Here is a 19,507-nt window from a genome sequence, read left to right on the forward strand (position 1 = left end):
AATGACAATGATACACAAATAAACAAAGGATTACTAGCAGTTATTGACATGCCAGCTCCAGACCTCAATTGAATTAATTGAAAGATAATGTCTTCAGCATAAAAATGATAAAAGCGAGACAACTACTATAAACTTTAAATAGATTTCGACAAAATTGCAAACTGTAGAGAATAAATACCCCTTCAATTCTGTGTAAATCTAAAAAGATGATACAGGGGTGGTTTGTTCTAGTGCAGGAGTAGTAAACCCTCACACATTTAATGACCATATGTACAGTGATTAGTTTATTTAATTTTACAGCAAAATAAAGATAAATGTTTAACGTTTTTATATAACTAGGTCGTGAACTAATTCGAGTTTCAGAGCGAAATTAAGAAATTGGTGGTACCTATTAGAATATTAAACCCGCTTCAATTGTTTGCACCTGTCTTAAGTCAGGAATCTGATGTTCTGTAGTTGTCATTTGTTGATGTGGTTCTTTTTGATGTTTTGGTCCTCGATGCTGTTCAACTTTGTACTCGTTTCGGCTTTCAAACTTTTGTATCTGGGCGTCACACGTAGGTCTTGTGTGGACAAAATACACTTCTGGCGTATTAAAATTTTGAACTTGTTGCCTTTTGTTGGCTGTTGTTCGTGTGATTCTTTGTCATTTGTGTTCTCCAATTTATTTATATTGTAGTCCTGTGTTGTCATTTTGATGTTATATTTCACATGGCCATAAAAGTGCGAGGTTTGGCATGCCACAAAACCAGGTTCAACCCACTATTTTTTCCTTTAAAAATGCCCTGTACCAAGTCAGGAATATGGCCATTGTTATATTATAGTTCGTTTCTGTGTGTATTACATTATAACGTTGTGTCGTTTGTTTTCTCTTATTTTTGAGTGTAAATTCACATTGCGATAAGACGTGTCACGGTACTTGTCTATCCCAAATTCATGTATTTGGTTTTGATGTTATATATATATGTTATATTTGTTATTCTCGTGGGATTTTTTCTATGTGTGTTACATTTTAGTGTTATGTCGTTGTTCTCCTCTTATATTTAATGCGTTTCCCTCGGTTTTAGTTTGTTACCCCGATTTAGTTTTTTGTCCATGGATTTATGAGTTTTGAACAGCGGTATACTACTGTTGCCTTTATTCATAAGTATTTCGGGTTTCTCATTTTTTTATATGGATTATACCGTTTGTTTTTGCGTTTGAATGGTTTTACACTAATCATTTTTGGGGCCCTTTATAGCTTGCTGTGAGCCTAGGCTCCGTGTTGAAGACCGTACTTTGACTATAATGGTTAACTTGGATGGAGAGTTCTCTCATTGGCACTTATACCACATCTTCTTATATTTATGTATTTTTTTTTGGTGGAAACTGTTTCGCTGATGATTTTATAATAGTGATTGCAGTATTCAGAATTCATACGGCTAGAAATTACAATAGACACTAACACTTATGTAATTAACGTGTATTTATCAAACTCATTATGATTTGAGAAACAATTAAAGAGCATTATGACTTTTTTTCTCACATATTCCTCTAAATTCGTAATAATAGATATTCTATGACATAATAAAATTGAGAATGGAAATGGGGAATGTGTCAAAGAGACAACAACCCGACAATAGAGCTGACAACAGCCGAAGGGCACCAATGGGTCTTCAATGCACAAGAAACTAAAATTAAAAATCATACAAAACTTACAAATGCCAAAATTCTTCTTCATGTCGAGTATGTTTATTCAAATCGGTTGTTAAAGACAACTTTAAACTTAGATAAATTACGAAATTGATTATTTAAGTTTCCCTATTGTCAACTTCTCAACCTTTAATAATCACATATTATCTCCCACATCCTATGCTGCTCACGTATGTCAGTTTAAAAGATTTACCAAAGCTTGTACACTTTAAAATATATACAAGAGTTAATGACGACGGACTGTATTGTGAATATTCAAAATATATAGATGTCACGACTCAACTAATAGTTACAGTGAAGTGACATGTCTCTAATGTCTTCCACTATGTCCTTTTTTGGTGGTTTGGAATGTACCTAAATGCATACATACAGTGAAGTACGAATGTATTTACCGTGGTAACACCCCTGATCCATTTGATCATACACTGTTTACAGTTTATACAGTTCTTAAAGTTTTAATTTTCACCTTGATGTGTATATGTTTCATACCTGGACTTGTCCTTAGATATTTTACGTGAACATTTCACTTCTATATAATATATGCTGACAATGTTTGTACTTCATGCTTATATGACATTTTTTAATTTTATGTTTTTCAAAAGACATCTAATTGATAAATTAAGATAAGGATCAATGTACTTACGACGGTAGCATTTGATATAATAATCTATCCGTTTTCTTCTTCTCTTCGATCAAGGCTTCAGTTCTTACTTCAACTATTTCTTCTAAGTTGTTAGCGTATTTCTCCAAGATTTTTATCATATTATCAACAATATTCGTCTTTCTTGAATGATACATAAACAAAATTGTATGACACTACCCAAAGGCTAAGAGAGAGAGACGAAATATAGCAGAGGGACTTTCAAACAAAAATGTCGAAAAAAACTGATACTGCCCATCACCAGTAGCGTTTTTACCTGACGATATATGGATTTTGATATTTAGTCAAATCTTGACCAGAAAATATTATATTAAAATTCCGACACGGATAAAAACATAAACAATGTCATATTTTTAGGCTTTGGATGAATCTTTATTTGGGTAAGTTGATGCAAGCATACGATCTGTATTGTGTCTTTTACTGTTAGAGGTATATAATATTTAACAACACTATTATTTATATCAATGTGTAATCACGTCATTTATGAGCTACAAAATTAAAACAAATATATTTCACTTTGGGTAAGCATCCATTAGCTGTCCCTATCTTATAGATTTACAACTGTTATATTGATCATTTAGAATCGTCATTGAAGCTGGAGAACACATTTTATGATATTGAATTTGATTTATGTCTCTTTCGTTTACAAGAGTGACATCCCTTTGTACTATGTTCAATTCCAAAAAGTAAACGAGCTGGTTGTCTCCCTTGAATCGGATCCTAATTTCATTTTTACGTATAGTTACTTCATTGAACTTTAAATCAATACAAAATCTGTAAAATCTAGATCTAAGTATTTATCATTAGTTTATTAAAGACATTTATGTATATATATAATTTTATTTAGTTGTTTTGAAACGCTTAAATAATACATTACACTATAAAGAATTATTTTATTATTTTATAAATAGTGTCTTGTTACTCTTAAATATCCTGCCCTTGCAATGTCGTGTATAACCACCCTCGTCATCATCATTAAAAATCTACGTGTGGTGAGAAATTTAACAGTACCACCATTTTGTTCCGGAAACTTTAAACAGTGAAAATGATAGAAACCTAAATAAAACATTTTTATCATTTTTTTAAAAGACTACAAATTGAAATCGAATTATATTTTATCCCCATAATGATCAAATGTCGATAACATTAACCAGAGCAATCTTACACTAATCACAGAGAGGGGCTATCAAACAATTTTTAATTAAAGCTTAATTAACGATAAAACAATTTTCCAATAAAAATATATGTTTCTTTGTTCAAATATAAGTATTTTGATAGCTAAATCTACTATTTTTATTTGATATTATGATTTTTTATGACAAAAGATAGACATGCTACGCCATGGCAAGTAAAGAAAAATTAAAGACAAACACCGTACACAAAACAAAACATAGAAAACTAAAGACAGAGCATTACGAACCCCATCAAATACTGGGGATGATCTCATGTGCGCCGGAAGGGAAAGCAGATCCTGCCCACAGTTTGCCCCATCGTGTTGCCAATGTAAGGTAGCAATAAACAGTTAGGAAAAATATTAAAATTTGCCCTTATAAATTTTACCATCCCTTTTTCATTGCTTTCTTGCAATATCAAGCTTACTGTTTGTGTCATATATGGGCATATGTATGTAATCAGAATCTTCCATAGATTTTATATCCAGTATATAAAATGGTAAAATATAATTTCTTTTGAGTGTATCCATGACAACAATCTGCATTTATTTGTTATAAAATATTGCAAAAAGGGGGGAAAAGATGTCCCATATTTCCCCAAAATTTGGCTAAAAGTAGAATTTCAATCGCTTGAAGTTATACCTTTTCTGAAACTGTGTACATATATCATTCAGCAAATCCAATGAAAATCATATGTCTTTCATCTCATTTTTTTGTAAAATTGCGTCAAAAACTTCGTGTAGAAAAACAATGTGTTTGGAAACATTACATTAATTTCTGGACCGATGGCCGATCTAGCTATGAAAATACGGATTGTCAAACAGAAAACAGCCCACCAACATGTAAAAAATAATCTTGATGCTCTTATACACCATCTTTGAAGGCTAAATTAGCACTCAGCTGTCTAAAAATGAATTTTATTACAAGATAACTTTCCTATTTGAAAAATCCAAAGGGGCCAAAATGCGAAACTAAACTCCAAACTGTGTATTGCTACCTTAATAGTAAATATTTTTTTCAAATACTCCCTTTTAACTTATTTTCTGTGTTCTGCTAGCTAAATCGAGCAAAATGGCCTTTTATTTTTGAAAATTGGTTGAGTAATGAATATTTTATGAAGGTTAGCAGTTGACACTGAAACGCGACAAAAACTGATTTTTAAGAAAGGTGCCAAGTCAAAGTGTAAAATCTTGTCTCTACCTCAATTTTTAGCAAAATCTTAAAAACTATACCTCTTTTGTCAGTTTTTTAATGTTGAAAATCTTAATAAGATCTCTGATGATGCAAAATAGTACAAAATTTAGCAATTTCAAGCATAAAAATGTTAATCTTTATGCTTATTGCATACCAAAGACTTGATTAAAAAACTTGGTGATAGGGAATCAATTTCTTACTTCTGATTTAACTATACATTTAAAATATGCCAAAATGTAACATGAAATCTTGATTAAAACAATAATTTGATATATTCGCAAGAAAAAAACCAACGCGTTCAATACTTAGGCAACTACATGCAGCCCAATCCATCAGAAGCAAGAGTTAAGCCGACAGAGTACAAATATAAGCCTTGTGTCAAAATGTCTAATTTTGGTTGCTAAGGACTGTAAACAATAAAATTAACATGTATTGTCATTCTTAAACACTTAATTTCCTCAGAAGTTGATTTAGAATCTAAATATCAATAGATTTGTGGCATGAAAAGTCTTAAATTATACAATTCTGAGCTTGGTAAGTATGCCATAAGGTAGCAATAAACAGTTAGGAAAAAATATTAAAATTTGCCCTTATAAATTTTACCATCCCCTTTTCATTGCTTTCTTGCAATATCAAGCTACTGTTTGTGTCATATATGGGCATATGTATGTAATCAGAATCTTCCATAGATTTTATATCCAGTATATAAAATGGTAAAATATAATTTCTTTTGAGTGTATCCATGGCAACAATCTGCATTTATTTGTTATAAAATATTGCAAAAAGGGGGGAAAAGATGTCCCATATTTCCCCAAAATTTGGCTAAAAGTAGAATTTCAATCGCTTGAAGTAATACCTTTTCTGAAACTGTGTACATATATCATTCAGCAAATCCAATGAAAATCATATGTCTTTCATCTCATTTTTTTGTAAAATTGCGCCAAAAACTTCGTGTAGAAAAAAAAGTGTTTGGAAACATTACATTAATTTCTGGACCGATGGCCGATCTAGCTATGAAAATACGGATGGCAAACAGAAAACAGCCCACCAACATGTAAAAAATAATCTTGATGCTCTTATACACCATCTTTGAATGCTAAATTAGCACTCAGCTGTCTAAAAATTAATTTTATTACACAATAACTTTCCTATTTGAAAAATCCAAAGGGGCCAAAATGCGAAACTAAACTCCAAACTGTGTATTGCTACCTAAGTACAAACCCGATAGTGAATCTCATTCTGAAGGACACAATCGGGGAAAAGATGACAGGATTTTGGTTAGACAATTGGAACATATCCATCGTGAAACAGATATTCCATAACGGTCAACCAACTCATTATGGCGTCTGTCAAATTCACGGAGGGATGATTTCCACTTCACCACTTGATCTCTTTCTTTAACAGGTTCCTTATGAGCAGAAACACTCTACATGGAAATCATGATAGGAAATACAAACGTGGAATATCGTTTCGACTGCAAGATATGCATGCGCCTGTGGAACGTTGCTTCTCAAGAATTAAATGCTTCTTTTTATGCCCCACCTACGATAGTAGAGGGGCATTATGTTTTCTGGTCTGTGCGTCCGTCCGTTCGCCCGTCCGTCTGTTCGTTCGTCCGTCCGTCTGTCCCGCTTCAGGTTAAAGTTTTTGGTCAAGGTAGTTTTTGATGAAGCTGAAGTCCAATCAACTTGAAACTTAGTACACCTGTTACTTATGATATGATCTTTCTAATTCTAAAGCCAAATTAGACTTTTGACCCCAATTTCACGGTCCACTGAACATAGAAAATGAAAGTGCGAGTTTCAGGTTAAAGTTTTTGGTCACGGTAGTTTTGGATGAAGCTGAAGTCCAATCAACTTGAAACTTAGTACACTTGTTCCCTATGATATGATCTTTCTAATTTTAATGCCATATTATTTTTTTAACCAATTTTCACGGTCCATTGAATTTGGAAAATGATAGTGCGAGTGTGGCATCCGTGTACTTTGGACACATTCTTGTTTTTAATTTATAACTAAAGCACAGTTTGTAAAATTGTGCACACGGTCAATGCTATTACAACCCTATGAAATTTCATAAAGCAGCGTTCAATACTCATGATTACACTTGTTGCTAGGAACACTATTTATATCAAGTTTTTATTTTAATTACCTGTGCAATTTGTTGTGGAAGCTCGTGTCATCATGAATATTACATTTCATTTAGAAATAAAGGTCAATTTCAGAATGACGGAAGATTGCTGTTAGCCAATCAAAACAATCAAACATAATGAAACATACATGCAATGTAATTTTATAGAAATGAAAGTTCACAGTCATCACTGTTGTCGTTAGTTTTATCGTTCAGCCGCCCCTCTTGTTGATTTCTAGATATTAGTCAAGATAAGAAGTAGGCTAAACAGTATCTGGTCTATCATTTATATCATGATAATGATGCGTTCAACATAGTCACCAAACTTTGAATTATTAAGTGAAAGAACACCTTCTATAAAGTGAAAGGTGAACGTAAAGGATAGTGCAAACTTGTTTTTTCCTTCCTAAGAAGTCTGCTATCTGTATGATACAAGGTTTTTAGATACGTTTATCCTTTTAAATTACATCATTTGAAGAGCCAGGTTTCGGACCATTCGTAAACAAGGAAACTATCGAATACGTACAATACGTGATAGGCAAATGCAGATACATTTTATTTAAGAAGCAACAAATTATAATTTGCAAAACAAAAAAGTGGTTAAAACCTGACATCTTTTATATCTTACAAGTACACACCCGTGATATCGCGGGTCCGTGACTGACTTAAAGTATTTAACTATGCCTAAGCCTTATTTTAGTAATTGGTATTGTCATCTGATAAAGTCATGTCGATTATAAGATACACACTTTTTTTTTTGCTTTCAAATGTTTGAACCCGTCGACCTGGAACTTATCAATTATTGGTAATATTAATTATTTGGAAAACAAAAGGTCCTGGCTATCCAGGAATGGAGTATTTTTTAATCAACAGCATTGCCCTATATTAGTTATCTTAGAAAGTCTTGCTGATTGCTGAATAAAACTATAATAGGGAACAATTTGACAATGATAGAATTTAGTAGTGTCAGCCCTTTGATTATGACCCGTGTATATAGCAAAATCCTAAATACACCGTTTGGTGGTGCGCGGAACGTACAGATAAGGTAATAGCTAACAGGTGAATATACTATTGGTATCGGTATCGGATTCGACCCGGAACTTGTTAATTATTGGCAATATTAATTTGGAAAACAAAAGGGTATGGAGTGGTGTAATTTTTAATCTACACCATTGTTCTATATTAGTTCTATATAGAGTTGAATTCTTTGATTTGTCGTTTTTACCCGATGACGGCTGACAAATTGGACCTCGTAATTTTAGTATTATAGATACATTTGAATTGTTATTCACAAGATATTTGTTATGAATTGATGACCGTTCTTCTCAAGAGGAACTTATATTTCCTAAGGGAACATGTGATTTTCTGTTTTTCAATAGGTTTTTTATTCGTAATAGGCAAGATGAAAAAAGTTAACATAAAGTATCGACGTCACGTTTTGTCCATTAAGTTAAGAATTAAAATGGTGAATATATTGAAACATTTTCCAGATTGATTTATTGATTGTTGGTGTTTTAACGCCACTTTTAAGCACCACATTTGAGCTATTTTTAGGCGGTCAGTTTTTATTAATGAGTGGAGGAAGCTACCAATGATAGGAAAACTGACAATCCTAGTTAATTAAGATTGGATTCGGGTGCACCCGCACGAGCGGTGTTCGAACTTACAACCTTGGTGTTGACTGGCTAGTGATTACAGTATTAAAACTACCTAGATCATTTTGCACCTCTTTTCCAGATTGAATTCCATACAAAAGAGACCACAGATACAGAATGTTCTGCTTTATATCTTGACTTGCATTTTAGACTTACAGTCATGGTCATTATTAGGTTGGTCCCCTCCGTAAAACATTCAGTATGCCTTCGGAATATACAAATATTAAGTATTGTCAAGAATTTCAATAACGGCCGGGAAACAGACTAGGTCATTATAGAACTTAAATTTACGACCCAAAGCAACTGTGTAGTTTTAGAACATATACAGTATAACATTTCGAAGCTGATACTCTATAACAGGATTTTTTTCTTTCATGTAACTTCCTTGGGGTTTATAAATACATGGAAACTATTGAATCAAGGTTTCCTAATACACCTATCGATGGACAATAAGATAAATACCACTATTTGAACAGTAACTTATAACATTTCCTGAACTTTAAGTACGACCACATGATTTGATAGTGTTTGTGTTGATCAGTCTTTTCTTTCTGTGTAATGTTTTGTGAATTGGTCTTTAAATGTTAGTTTTTACTATGGTGTTGTCCTTCTCTTTTGTCATTTTATGGCTTCAGATTGACATTTTTATTTGTCAGAAAATGGGAGCATTATATTTTGTTTCTTTTTACGCATACTTTAACAAACGAGTCGGTGAATTATCGATATTATGAATTGCGTGCAATGTATATTCATTCTAAAAACTAAAAAGCATCTGATTGACTAAACTAGATAAATAAAATAAATGTTTAGGTAAATACCTTCCACCTTGAAGCTGTGAAACTCTCTGTTTAATGGCCACCACAGTTGGTCGATAGATCGGGTTTTCATTCCAACAGTTTTCCATTAGAGGTTTTAATTTCTGCATTTCTGGAATTTTGTCGAAGTTTTGTTCCGCATATCCATCTAAATCTGGTCGAAATGGGGGATTTGATGAAGCAAGAATTTTCTGAATCACATCTTAAAGATAAATAAATTATATTATGTTTCTAGAAAGAGATTTATTTCTATAAAAGAAACACACTGAAGTGCAAAATTCTTATTGCAATACATATATTTTTATTTTAAATTGGTTTAAATTCTCATCTATAATGCTTTGCATGGGCACCAGCCCCTTTGGTTCAGTAAAGAACCACACTACAACATTGGCATAATGACACACAACTTGTTATTTGTTCATTGCACTTATGAGTTTTAATGTGCCTTTGGTATTTTTCGGCTCTATTTTATAAAATTTTATAGTGAATATAAATCAATTGGTAAAAACTTATTTGATAAAATTCTTTTCACTAAACATATCAGACGACCAGAAGTGAGGTTCAATAGAGATTATATTTACGATTTGAACTTAAGATTTCATTTCAAATGTCTAAATTGCAGATTTATAAGAGACAGTTCTGGTTTGATTTATTTTTTTTAACGTTCATTCTCTAAATTGTTTTAATTAACCTCTGTCTCTCCTACAAAACATTTTTTTTTTCATAAAAGTTCGTTTGCAATATAACATGCAGTATTGTATAGGTCACATCCATCCTGATATAAAACTCAAGAAATCATTGTAAGTTGAGGAATATATATCCCTTATGCAAAACTCGGTTTTGGCTATACTTCATGTACCAGCTCTTAACGTTTGTGTTCGGTTTTAGGTTTCAAATAGTTTGGCACCGATAATCACTGTTAATATTTCAAATCTTGTACTGTGAAATTGGTACCGTTAATTTTATCACTATATTAGTAATTGTAGAACTAAAAATAATACTAGTATATGTGTTCTTTCATGTACTTGTAAAAGTTTGTAACCCAAAATTTTCAAGATCTGTTTTTTTCTACTCTCAATGTAAGTAGAACCTCTTTGAAATGTTTGATCAGTCATGATCCATATAAGAAAAATAAGGATACACTAAAATTTGTTCGGATTTTCAAGAATCATGAAATATTTAGTCCAGGGTTGTTTCATTGTTGAAGCAAATGTATAATGTATTAATCAAAGAACAGTTTCTCCAATAGCTGTAAAAATGGAATCTAAAAAAATGCAGTTCTGACCTTGTGGTGAAATAAGATCTGTATTGTATGGTTCTGTCCTGAAAATAATTTCATATAGAATAATTCCAAAACTGTAGATGTCTCCTTTTTGTGAACCATAACGTGGTTTGTCTTCCATTGTAACATGTTCAGGGGCTGTCCAAAACTGATCTTAAATTAGAGAACGAGAAGAAACCTTTAACCAAACACTATTTACTATCGATGCGTAGATTCTTCATTTACTAGACACAAATATTAATAGGATAACATCGATTTTTGAATTATTTTGTCAATTAAACAATGAATTCATATTTTGCAATTAAACTTACAATGTTAGGTAATAAAATGTCTGTTATAAGAATGTGAAGGGTACTTTTCTACATATGGTTCATAAAATTAGACGATAAATCGTGATTGTAAAGGCATTGGAAATCATAATTCCTTATTTGATATGAATATAAAATTTAAATTTATATGTCCAACAAAAACTTAAATAGTATTTGAGGTTAGATCAAATGATTGGTTCTTTTTAAAACATTTGCACTGAGTGTCTGTAGAGTTATAATATGAAAATCACAGAAAGTGCCTGTACTACAATTGAGACAGTACAACACCAACGAAATTGACAATCGTATTAAATCGTCATACATACTGCTGAAACGCTGATATTCTGATGGGTTAGTGTTCCTATAACAATAATTTAAATTAGCCAATCCAAAGTCTGTGACCTTTAACACCCAGCGATTATCAATAACACAGTTACTACTCTTTAGATTTCCAAGAAACTTGAGTAATGAATTGTGAATGAAGTTCATTCCCTGACAAAAATAAACACAAAATAACTATATAATGTGTAACGCAATTAATAAGTTATACACAAATTTTAAAGACAAAGAAAAAATTTGTTACCTTATTAGTTATTTAAAAGAGTGTTCGTTTAATACAAGGCATTTAAACTCTTTTAGTATAGAAAAGATGTAAGAAAATCTTTGGAAAGTAAAGAAATTTAAAAAAGAAATGGAATATCAACAAAATCTCAAAGTTTACCACTTAAATGTAACATATGTACATAACAATAAATAGCCGATGAAAACCAATGAAAAGTCTGAGGGTTGAAGACAGAAATCTCAAGCTGTTAATTGTTGAACTGTTAAAATGTACATTTTTTTTCTTAATATACAAATGAAATGCATCTCATATCATATCCACGGTAAAGGGTTGTTTCCTTTTAAGAACTTTTGAATCCGCTGGCTTTTACATATGGGTTTAACATTTATCAGTTTGCTGGATATTTTATTTTTTACAGAAACTTCCCAGATTTCAACTTATGTCAAATAGATTTCTAAATCAGCTTTAAAAGCAGGTATCATAAGTTTGTAATTTGTTTCACTACATTTGTTTACGCATTTAGAAGTTATTATATTCATTAAGCTAACGAGTATATTAATTGATAAAAAGTATGCATGTTTAGATGTATACAGTTGTCATTCAAGCATTGCGTCTCCGTTTTGGTTGTTTTTGTGTTGTGTTTTGGTGGGTGAGGTAATGATTCACTCATTAATGTATAAAAATTCAGAGTAAGACTTTTGATAATTCGTCTGTTAAACAACTTTAAACATAGAAAACGTGAGTGTCAGTGTTAGCCTTTTTTAGTTTAAAGATATATTCATTATTACTGAATACTTACTATTATCAGGTCTGTTATGAGTGAAAATTTAAACAAGGAATCTAACTTAATATCCTCATTGGCAATGATATCCTGAAATACATGATTATCATAGTAATGTATATTATATTCCGAGTTTTATGCATATTTTTTCCATTAATCGGCAATATTCCTTTATAATAACTCAATGCTTTGGTACTGAAATGATTTATAATCTTTCAAAAATTGTCTATTTATAAATTTTGAAAATATAAAGAAACTAATATTTATAATCCCACAGGCAAAGTTGTCGTTTGGTGAATTTGGTTATGCTCAGGTTGATTTTTTTCTTCTTTCAGCTCTTCTTATATCCATCATTGGCTTTCAAATATTCAGATTTGAGCGTTCCAAATGCAGTTAAAAATGCAGAAAAGCACTTCAGGTGCATGTACTTTATAACATGTCGTTTTATTTTTTACAGCACTGGGTCGATATCAGCTCAGTAGGCAATATTTCGGAACATTTTTTGTAGGTTCTTTTTGGTCATATAGATGAAACTAACGTTTCGACTCCCTCAGGCAGAGTTTATCTTTGATGCATTTTCTATTAGGTTTTTCCTTATATCTCTTATAAATTACGATTTGCATATATATATTCTTGGCTACCAAATATTCGACTGTGAACTTTCGTGATGAAGGTAAATCAAGAAAAGCTCTTAGAACGCATGACATTTATAACGTGTTTTATTTTCTTAATTTTTTTTCAATCCTTCAACCAGGTTCTGTGTTTCTGTTGAATTTCACTATTAGATATAAAGATACACAAATGTGTTATTCTGCAGATCATAAAACTGATCAAACTCACACAATTTCTAAATATAAATCTTCTATCCAGGAAGACAGTAGTTCATTAATTTACTGGTACTTTGTTCAATTCAGGATCAAAATGCTTCATGGCAATTGAATGCACGAAAGCGGAAAGGAAAACCTTTGAACTGTCTTTTGGAAAATTAACCATAGTTTTATCATTCTTTTATTTCGTAAATTCAAATTCCTGTCTGCTTACTTCTGAAAATCCGTAGATTTGTACTTCGTTTTTGAAACCAATCATGAAACAATTACATGGGAATTAAAACTGAATTGGTTTAATTTTTCCAACTGCTTAACGATACATGATTATTGTTTCGCTATACTCTTATGATATTGCGCGCTGCTAATTGTAATTTCTAAAATTCGTTAAATCATGATCTATGTACTTATGTGACATTTTAAAAGTGCTTTTGGTCCATATTCTGTTTGATTTCAATCTGATAATTACTTTATTAAATGTTTATGAGTACTGATTTTATTTGATTATTATTTGTGCTAATTTTTTTTGTCTCTATGTGTTAAAACCGTCTATTGGGATGTTATATGTTATGATTTGCTTTAAAAGCTTTTATAAGTAAACATGTGGCGACTCCTAATAGAATATAAAATAGTTGCTTACTCAATAAAATTGAGAATGGAAATGGGGAATGTGCCAAAGAGACAACAACCCGACCATAGAAAAAAACAACAGCAGAAGGTCACCAACAGGTCTTCAATGTAGCGAGAAATTCCCGCACCCGGAGGCGTCCTTCAACTGGCCCCTAAACAAATATATACTATTTCAGTGATAATGAACGCCATACTAATTTCCAAATTGTACACAAGAAACTAAAATTAAAATAATACAAGACTAACAAAGGCCAGAGGCTCCTGACTTGGGACAGGCGCAAAAATGCGGCGGGGTTAAACATGTTTGTGAGATCTCAACCCTCCCCCTATACCTCTATGTCCTTTACTGTATGTTGGGGAGTACAAAACTTTTAGACGAACAAGACAATCAAATTATAGCTTGAACTACAGAATCTTTACAACCTATATCGCTCACTTTAAAAGCTAGATAAACGATCAAGGGTCATGATATTATCCCTTGTGCTGCAAAAAAATTGTGACATTCTTCAATACTTTAAAAAAAACTTTGTAATTTCAACTGGAAAGGGGGATGTATTAATCTACACACTTCAAATAAGATACTATTGACTACTGTGGATTCATTTATTTTCGTGAGTATTAATTCGTGGATTGCTGAAAACTTGCATATTCGGGGATATTTGATGTCTTTGTTTTGACAATCTCCGAATACAAAACCTATTTAAAATATGTATTTCGTTGAACATTTGATTTCGTGGTTCACTTGTGCCCACGAAATGCACGAAAATTGGTATACAACGAATAATAATGAATCCACAGTAATATCTAAAGAATTGTGTTCGAAATAACATATGTTTTCAAACATAATGGCTAAAAGGTAGTCTTATTAAATCATCTCCTTTGTGACTTAATTGCTCAATAGAAGATAGTATACCCTCTAACAAATTACTTATAGTTTCAAACATTTCATTGTGTAGTTTCGGTGGAAAGTGAAAAGCAAATGTGAGTTTACTGAAAGGATTTTTATAAAAGTATTATATATAACCAATTGTGATGCAATCCGATCGTAGAGTGTCCTCCAATCATCTTTTGCCTCAAATTTCAAAATTTTCACCATGTTGTGTCACAAGAGGGGATTTTAATTTGAGTTGCCACTTTGTATCAAAGATTTCTTTTGTTGGCGATGTTCAACTAATAGTAAAGAAATGATGATATTTCATAAGGGATGTTGTATAAATTATTTCTTTCAGGACTGGTTCTGGTTATGTATTATGTGTTCCGGCCCAATTGATAATTAGCAGATGATAAAAATTAAATATGTTTAACGAGTTTAAGTTTGCCATATAGGGACACAAAATTGTGTCTTAAAATAGTGAAAGAGAATAGATATTGTCCTAGCCCAAACCAAAAGGGCAGATAAACTTTTATTTCGAAAAGCTTTTAAGAAATCTTATAGCAAACCGGATATAAGTACACCAATTAAAGTTAAAAATGCAAAAAGGAAACTAATATTCAAATAAGCGATCTGCATAGACCAACACTCCATTATTTATTTGTAATTATAATCATTTTATATTCAGCAGCAAGCTGTTTTATAAAAGGTATGTAAATTATGCATCATGAAGGCGTCAGATGTACCATAGTGATCTTTAGCGAGTTGATATCAATTTAGCATTGTGCATGTACGAATGTTTACAAAAAACTTATAACAGAATAAAAACTAATCTTCTAATCACCAGGTTAAAGTTGAACTATGTAACGCCGATTTGGATTGCATAATGTATTGTATTTTTTTAGTAAACTATGAATGTATAAATTTATTCATAAAGTAGTTCGTTCATCAATTAATCAATCACAAAAAGTTGCTGTAGTCTTCTTTTTTTATATAATCGGATGGAAAAGTTTAATAATCAGTTACGACACTGTTCTCATTTAAAATGTGTATCAGGACGTTAAAAGAAATATACCATATGTTGATATAAAACTTAATAGATATCCGTAACTTGATATATATTGTGAAAGCTAGAATGTTTCTGATTATAACATGACGTCCTTCAAACGCTCTGAGTATACACCCGTGGTAAAATATGAATATAGTGTTTGGGCTGTTCCGATCGTACTCCAATGTCATATGTTCTTTTATGAATAAGCTACCCGACTACATAGAACTATGACGTCAGAATATAAGCGTTTTACGGGAAAATACACGCTTGTGAAACCGAAAATCATCACAAACAAGTAAACAAACGATGCTGAAATGTGTTATATAAGCCATTTTAGACATATAAGTACAATTGTCATTTAGATTCATCCAAACATATTTAAATATTTTAGTGTAAATAGTTTAAGAATGTCACTTATTCAGATTGCTCTGTTCTTTTATGTCAATTTAATAGTGTGTTTATTTATGGGAACAGCAAATAATGCCTTCACCTAGAGCGCTTCGATCAAAAAACAAATGCAGTATTTGTCCTATAAGAATCGAAATAATCCATGGGGGCTTGAATATATTGTCATTTTACCACGGGTTGTCACTTTAAGCCGAAAGTTTACCCCTCGCTTTCGCTTAGGGTAAAATATTTGTCCTAAAGGGCCAACCCGCGGTAAAATCACGATATGTTCAAGCCACCGTGAATCGTTTCTTTACTAGTTGATGCCAGCTAAAACACTTAGTAGTACAGTGTTTTAGACATAAAGCAACATCTTGAATTGCAAAATATGTGACCGAGTCTAGTTTATAATCTTGTAGAAAAATAAGAGAAGGAATCACGGTGCCTTCTTAAAAAAGATTATAGTTGTTTGTTTATTTATTAATTCAAGGTTTGCTAGCATCCATAAATATCAATTTATTTATGTTAAACGAATTCATATAAACCTACCTGAAGGCTTCCTTTAGCGCAATACAGTGTCAATACCATTGGCCCCCTTTCATCAACACTCATTCCAATAAATCTGTTAACATTTTCATGAACAAATTCTCTCATCTAAAATACCATTATAAAAACTTCTATGGAATCAACACTTTAACGTTTTGATTTCAATAGTAATAAAACCGAATTCATTCTTTGAAAGTTTTATTTTGTACAAAAAGTCGTTTTACTTCTAATTTTATTTCACGAATTGTCGAGTAAATAAATAATTAACATGAGGCTGATTCCTCGTGCATACTATCATGATTCACTTTGAAAATAAACTATAACATCATTATTTAATGACTTAAATATTTCTATAAAAGGTTCTTACTTCTTTCAGTTCCATTTGTGTGTTTCTGTCAATAGTAATCCTGCACTTTTTTAATTGTCTTATAGTTACAGTCATTCCTTTGTAGTGGCCAATCGTTGAAAAAACCTGATAATCGTTCACTTTTTGACTAGGACTATTCATCGAATTGGAAGTGTCATCCGTCATTCCTGTGCACAGACTCAGCTGTAAATAATCAAAAATCGTTTCGCCAAGTAACTCTAATATCTCTTTAAAGGTATACAGATTGATTATAATATTAAACTAGAAAAATGTGTGGCGCATGAAACTCTGCTAAAATTTAAATCGTCAAAGCACGTTTAAACAACATTAAAGTTTTTATTCTCTCAAATGGCCCAATTATCAGCTCTTGTTAAATCACAAGTAGAACTTTTAAAAAACTCAACAGAAAAATATGATTGTGAGATCCCCTACAAGGCTTTATATTCACGTTGGTACATAACAGTCACAAAAAATTTATGTATCATGAAGGAAAGCTCAAAAAGGTTCACCCTGTTTGTATATTGAATTCGGCAGAAATGTTATATTGTGTATTTTTTCAGTTTGTTGTTGACTAGGAAGAATGTTATATTCGTACCATACTTATACTGCCACTTCTAGATAATGCCTTTTTTGTTTTATGTACGTCTTCGTATTTGATTTTCCATAACTCCAACACAAGGTCTTTTTCATATTTATAGCGCCTGTAAAATATTTGATGAAAACTCTTAGTCATTTCATGCGATATAGTTTTTAATGTAATGTATCATTTTATTTTAAAAAGAAATTCTTGTTTAGTAACGCCAGTAGAGTTTACAACTGTCGAGATTCCTTTGAGAAGAGTTAGAACCAGCGTCAGTTGACAGCAGAAACAAATACTAGTTGAATAAAAACAGATGTAATATAAAGAAAATTGAACAGACATAGGGGTCAATTCCAAGGGTCTACTCGTGAGAATATGTAATAGCAAATGTATTTTAAACTAATGGTATGTTCAAAAATATCAACGACAAGATATACTTCTTAGTTCCAGGAAATCTATCTACATGATCCGTAATGTTTAAACTGGTGATTGGCTGTAATAGACATGTCCATACCAATATGGTACAATTACAATACCTAAAACTTGTGTGACCATGTTTCAGTTCGAATCAAAAAATAAATTGCTATTTAATTTTTGTTTATTGTAGAGAATCCCATTTTCGCTGGGATGTCCACTTTTCTCATTAGGAATGCGTAATCAACTCTTGTAAAACTTTTTTTTGTTCAAATTAAAAACTGTGTTTTCTTTGTCAATTCTATTTTCATTATCTTTTGTTAGTAACAGTATTCGCAATTACTATTCCCGAAAATTTCCGTAAAAAATCATGGGGCTACCACATGTCAACTTAAACTAACCGATAGCAATTAAATGATCCCGCCACCAGAAGAACCATAACCAATGCCATGCATATACATACTATTAAAACGGTCTTATCTGAAACAAAACAAATAAAAACGTTAACAAAAGCTAAATTATATGTTATCGTGTATGTTGAAATATTGCCTAAAAAAAATAAAGAAAATAATGAAAACACAATCGATGTTTGACAGTTACACTTTAATTTCGAACACAAATGACTAAATAATGTAACATTAAGGATGTATTCTTCTGACGTTTCAGTCACGTTGAAATCTCGTTCTGGAGTTATTTCCAAAACATGTGATAGAAGTGGAAAATATCAATATTTTAAAAAGATTATAATCAAACATGACTCTGTGAAAAATTGTGTATTTACAAGAATAGTTTTTGAACAATCCAGTTTTTAAATTTTACGACCATTCAAGTCAGTCTTATTAGCCAACATTTTGAGAAAACGGGTGAGGGGTACAAAAAATGATTTTACAAGAATCATGTTCATCCCATATCATTTTTGTCTTTTCAAATTTCTTAGATATTTATTTTTTCAATCATTTATAACAAAAAAGTTGAAATGATATGCATTTTGTTCTTAAAACTTAGAAAAATAACAAATTTACAAATTTGACAGCATGGTTTTGACACAAAAAGCATCAAAATATGATAAAACTTTCTTAGTATAGTTTTTTTAAAGTTATATGTATTCAGATTGGTCCACTTCATCTTTATTGAAAAAAATAAATGTATAAATTTTTCACAATAATAGCCCAAAAATATGTAAAAATTGATGAAAAATGGGAAAATCATCAAATTTGGGTATTTTCAAAGGGTCGTACTTATAAAAGAAGTGCACCACCATATGAGGTTTTCTTAACCAGTTATTGTTTTACAGTCTTATAAACCAAAAGATCTGCTTAAGAAAAAAAGTTTGATTCTAAAAATGTTTTGCTCGTGTACATCCTTAATATGCATTATTTGAGAAATTGACAAATAGGTTGATTACGGAAAATGTATATAGATTTATATCAACATCTCATGTTAGATTTGTTTCTTAATCATAACTTTCATGTGTGATTTTATATTTAAAAAGTAGAGTAAATTAAAGAATTCAAATCTGATTCGTGCTTTTAAAAAATACGTTCAATAATGCTTTAAAAATACCAAAGGTGTGGTAGCGATAAGT

The 19,507-nt window shown here is 31.3% G+C and overlaps 2 protein-coding genes across 2 annotated transcripts in view; both read right to left on the bottom strand.

Annotated features, from left to right (window-relative positions):
* The window catches only part of LOC139519895 (erythroid differentiation-related factor 1-like), a 495,405-nt gene that overhangs the window by 314,758 nt on the left and 161,140 nt on the right, over positions 1–19,507 (bottom strand). The gene's annotated exons all lie outside the window — the stretch shown is intronic.
* Positions 1–19,507, bottom strand: part of LOC139521424 (atrial natriuretic peptide receptor 1-like) — a 65,583-nt gene that overhangs the window by 15,691 nt on the left and 30,385 nt on the right. Inside the window, exons 11-19 of the mRNA XM_071314899.1 lie at positions 18,324–18,402; positions 17,524–17,629; positions 16,929–17,111; positions 16,565–16,669; positions 12,271–12,342; positions 11,236–11,401; positions 10,605–10,754; positions 9,323–9,521; positions 2,336–2,476 (exon numbers count right to left, since the gene is read on the bottom strand). Of these exons, the coding sequence (XP_071171000.1) occupies positions 2,336–2,476; positions 9,323–9,521; positions 10,605–10,754; positions 11,236–11,401; positions 12,271–12,342; positions 16,565–16,669; positions 16,929–17,111; positions 17,524–17,629; positions 18,324–18,402 (1,201 nt within the window). The remainder of the gene's footprint in view (positions 1–2,335; positions 2,477–9,322; positions 9,522–10,604; positions 10,755–11,235; positions 11,402–12,270; positions 12,343–16,564; positions 16,670–16,928; positions 17,112–17,523; positions 17,630–18,323; positions 18,403–19,507) is intronic.

This window comes from Mytilus edulis, chromosome 4 (assembly GCF_963676685.1).
Source record: "Mytilus edulis chromosome 4, xbMytEdul2.2, whole genome shotgun sequence".
NCBI classification, from domain to species: domain Eukaryota; kingdom Metazoa; phylum Mollusca; class Bivalvia; order Mytilida; family Mytilidae; genus Mytilus; species Mytilus edulis.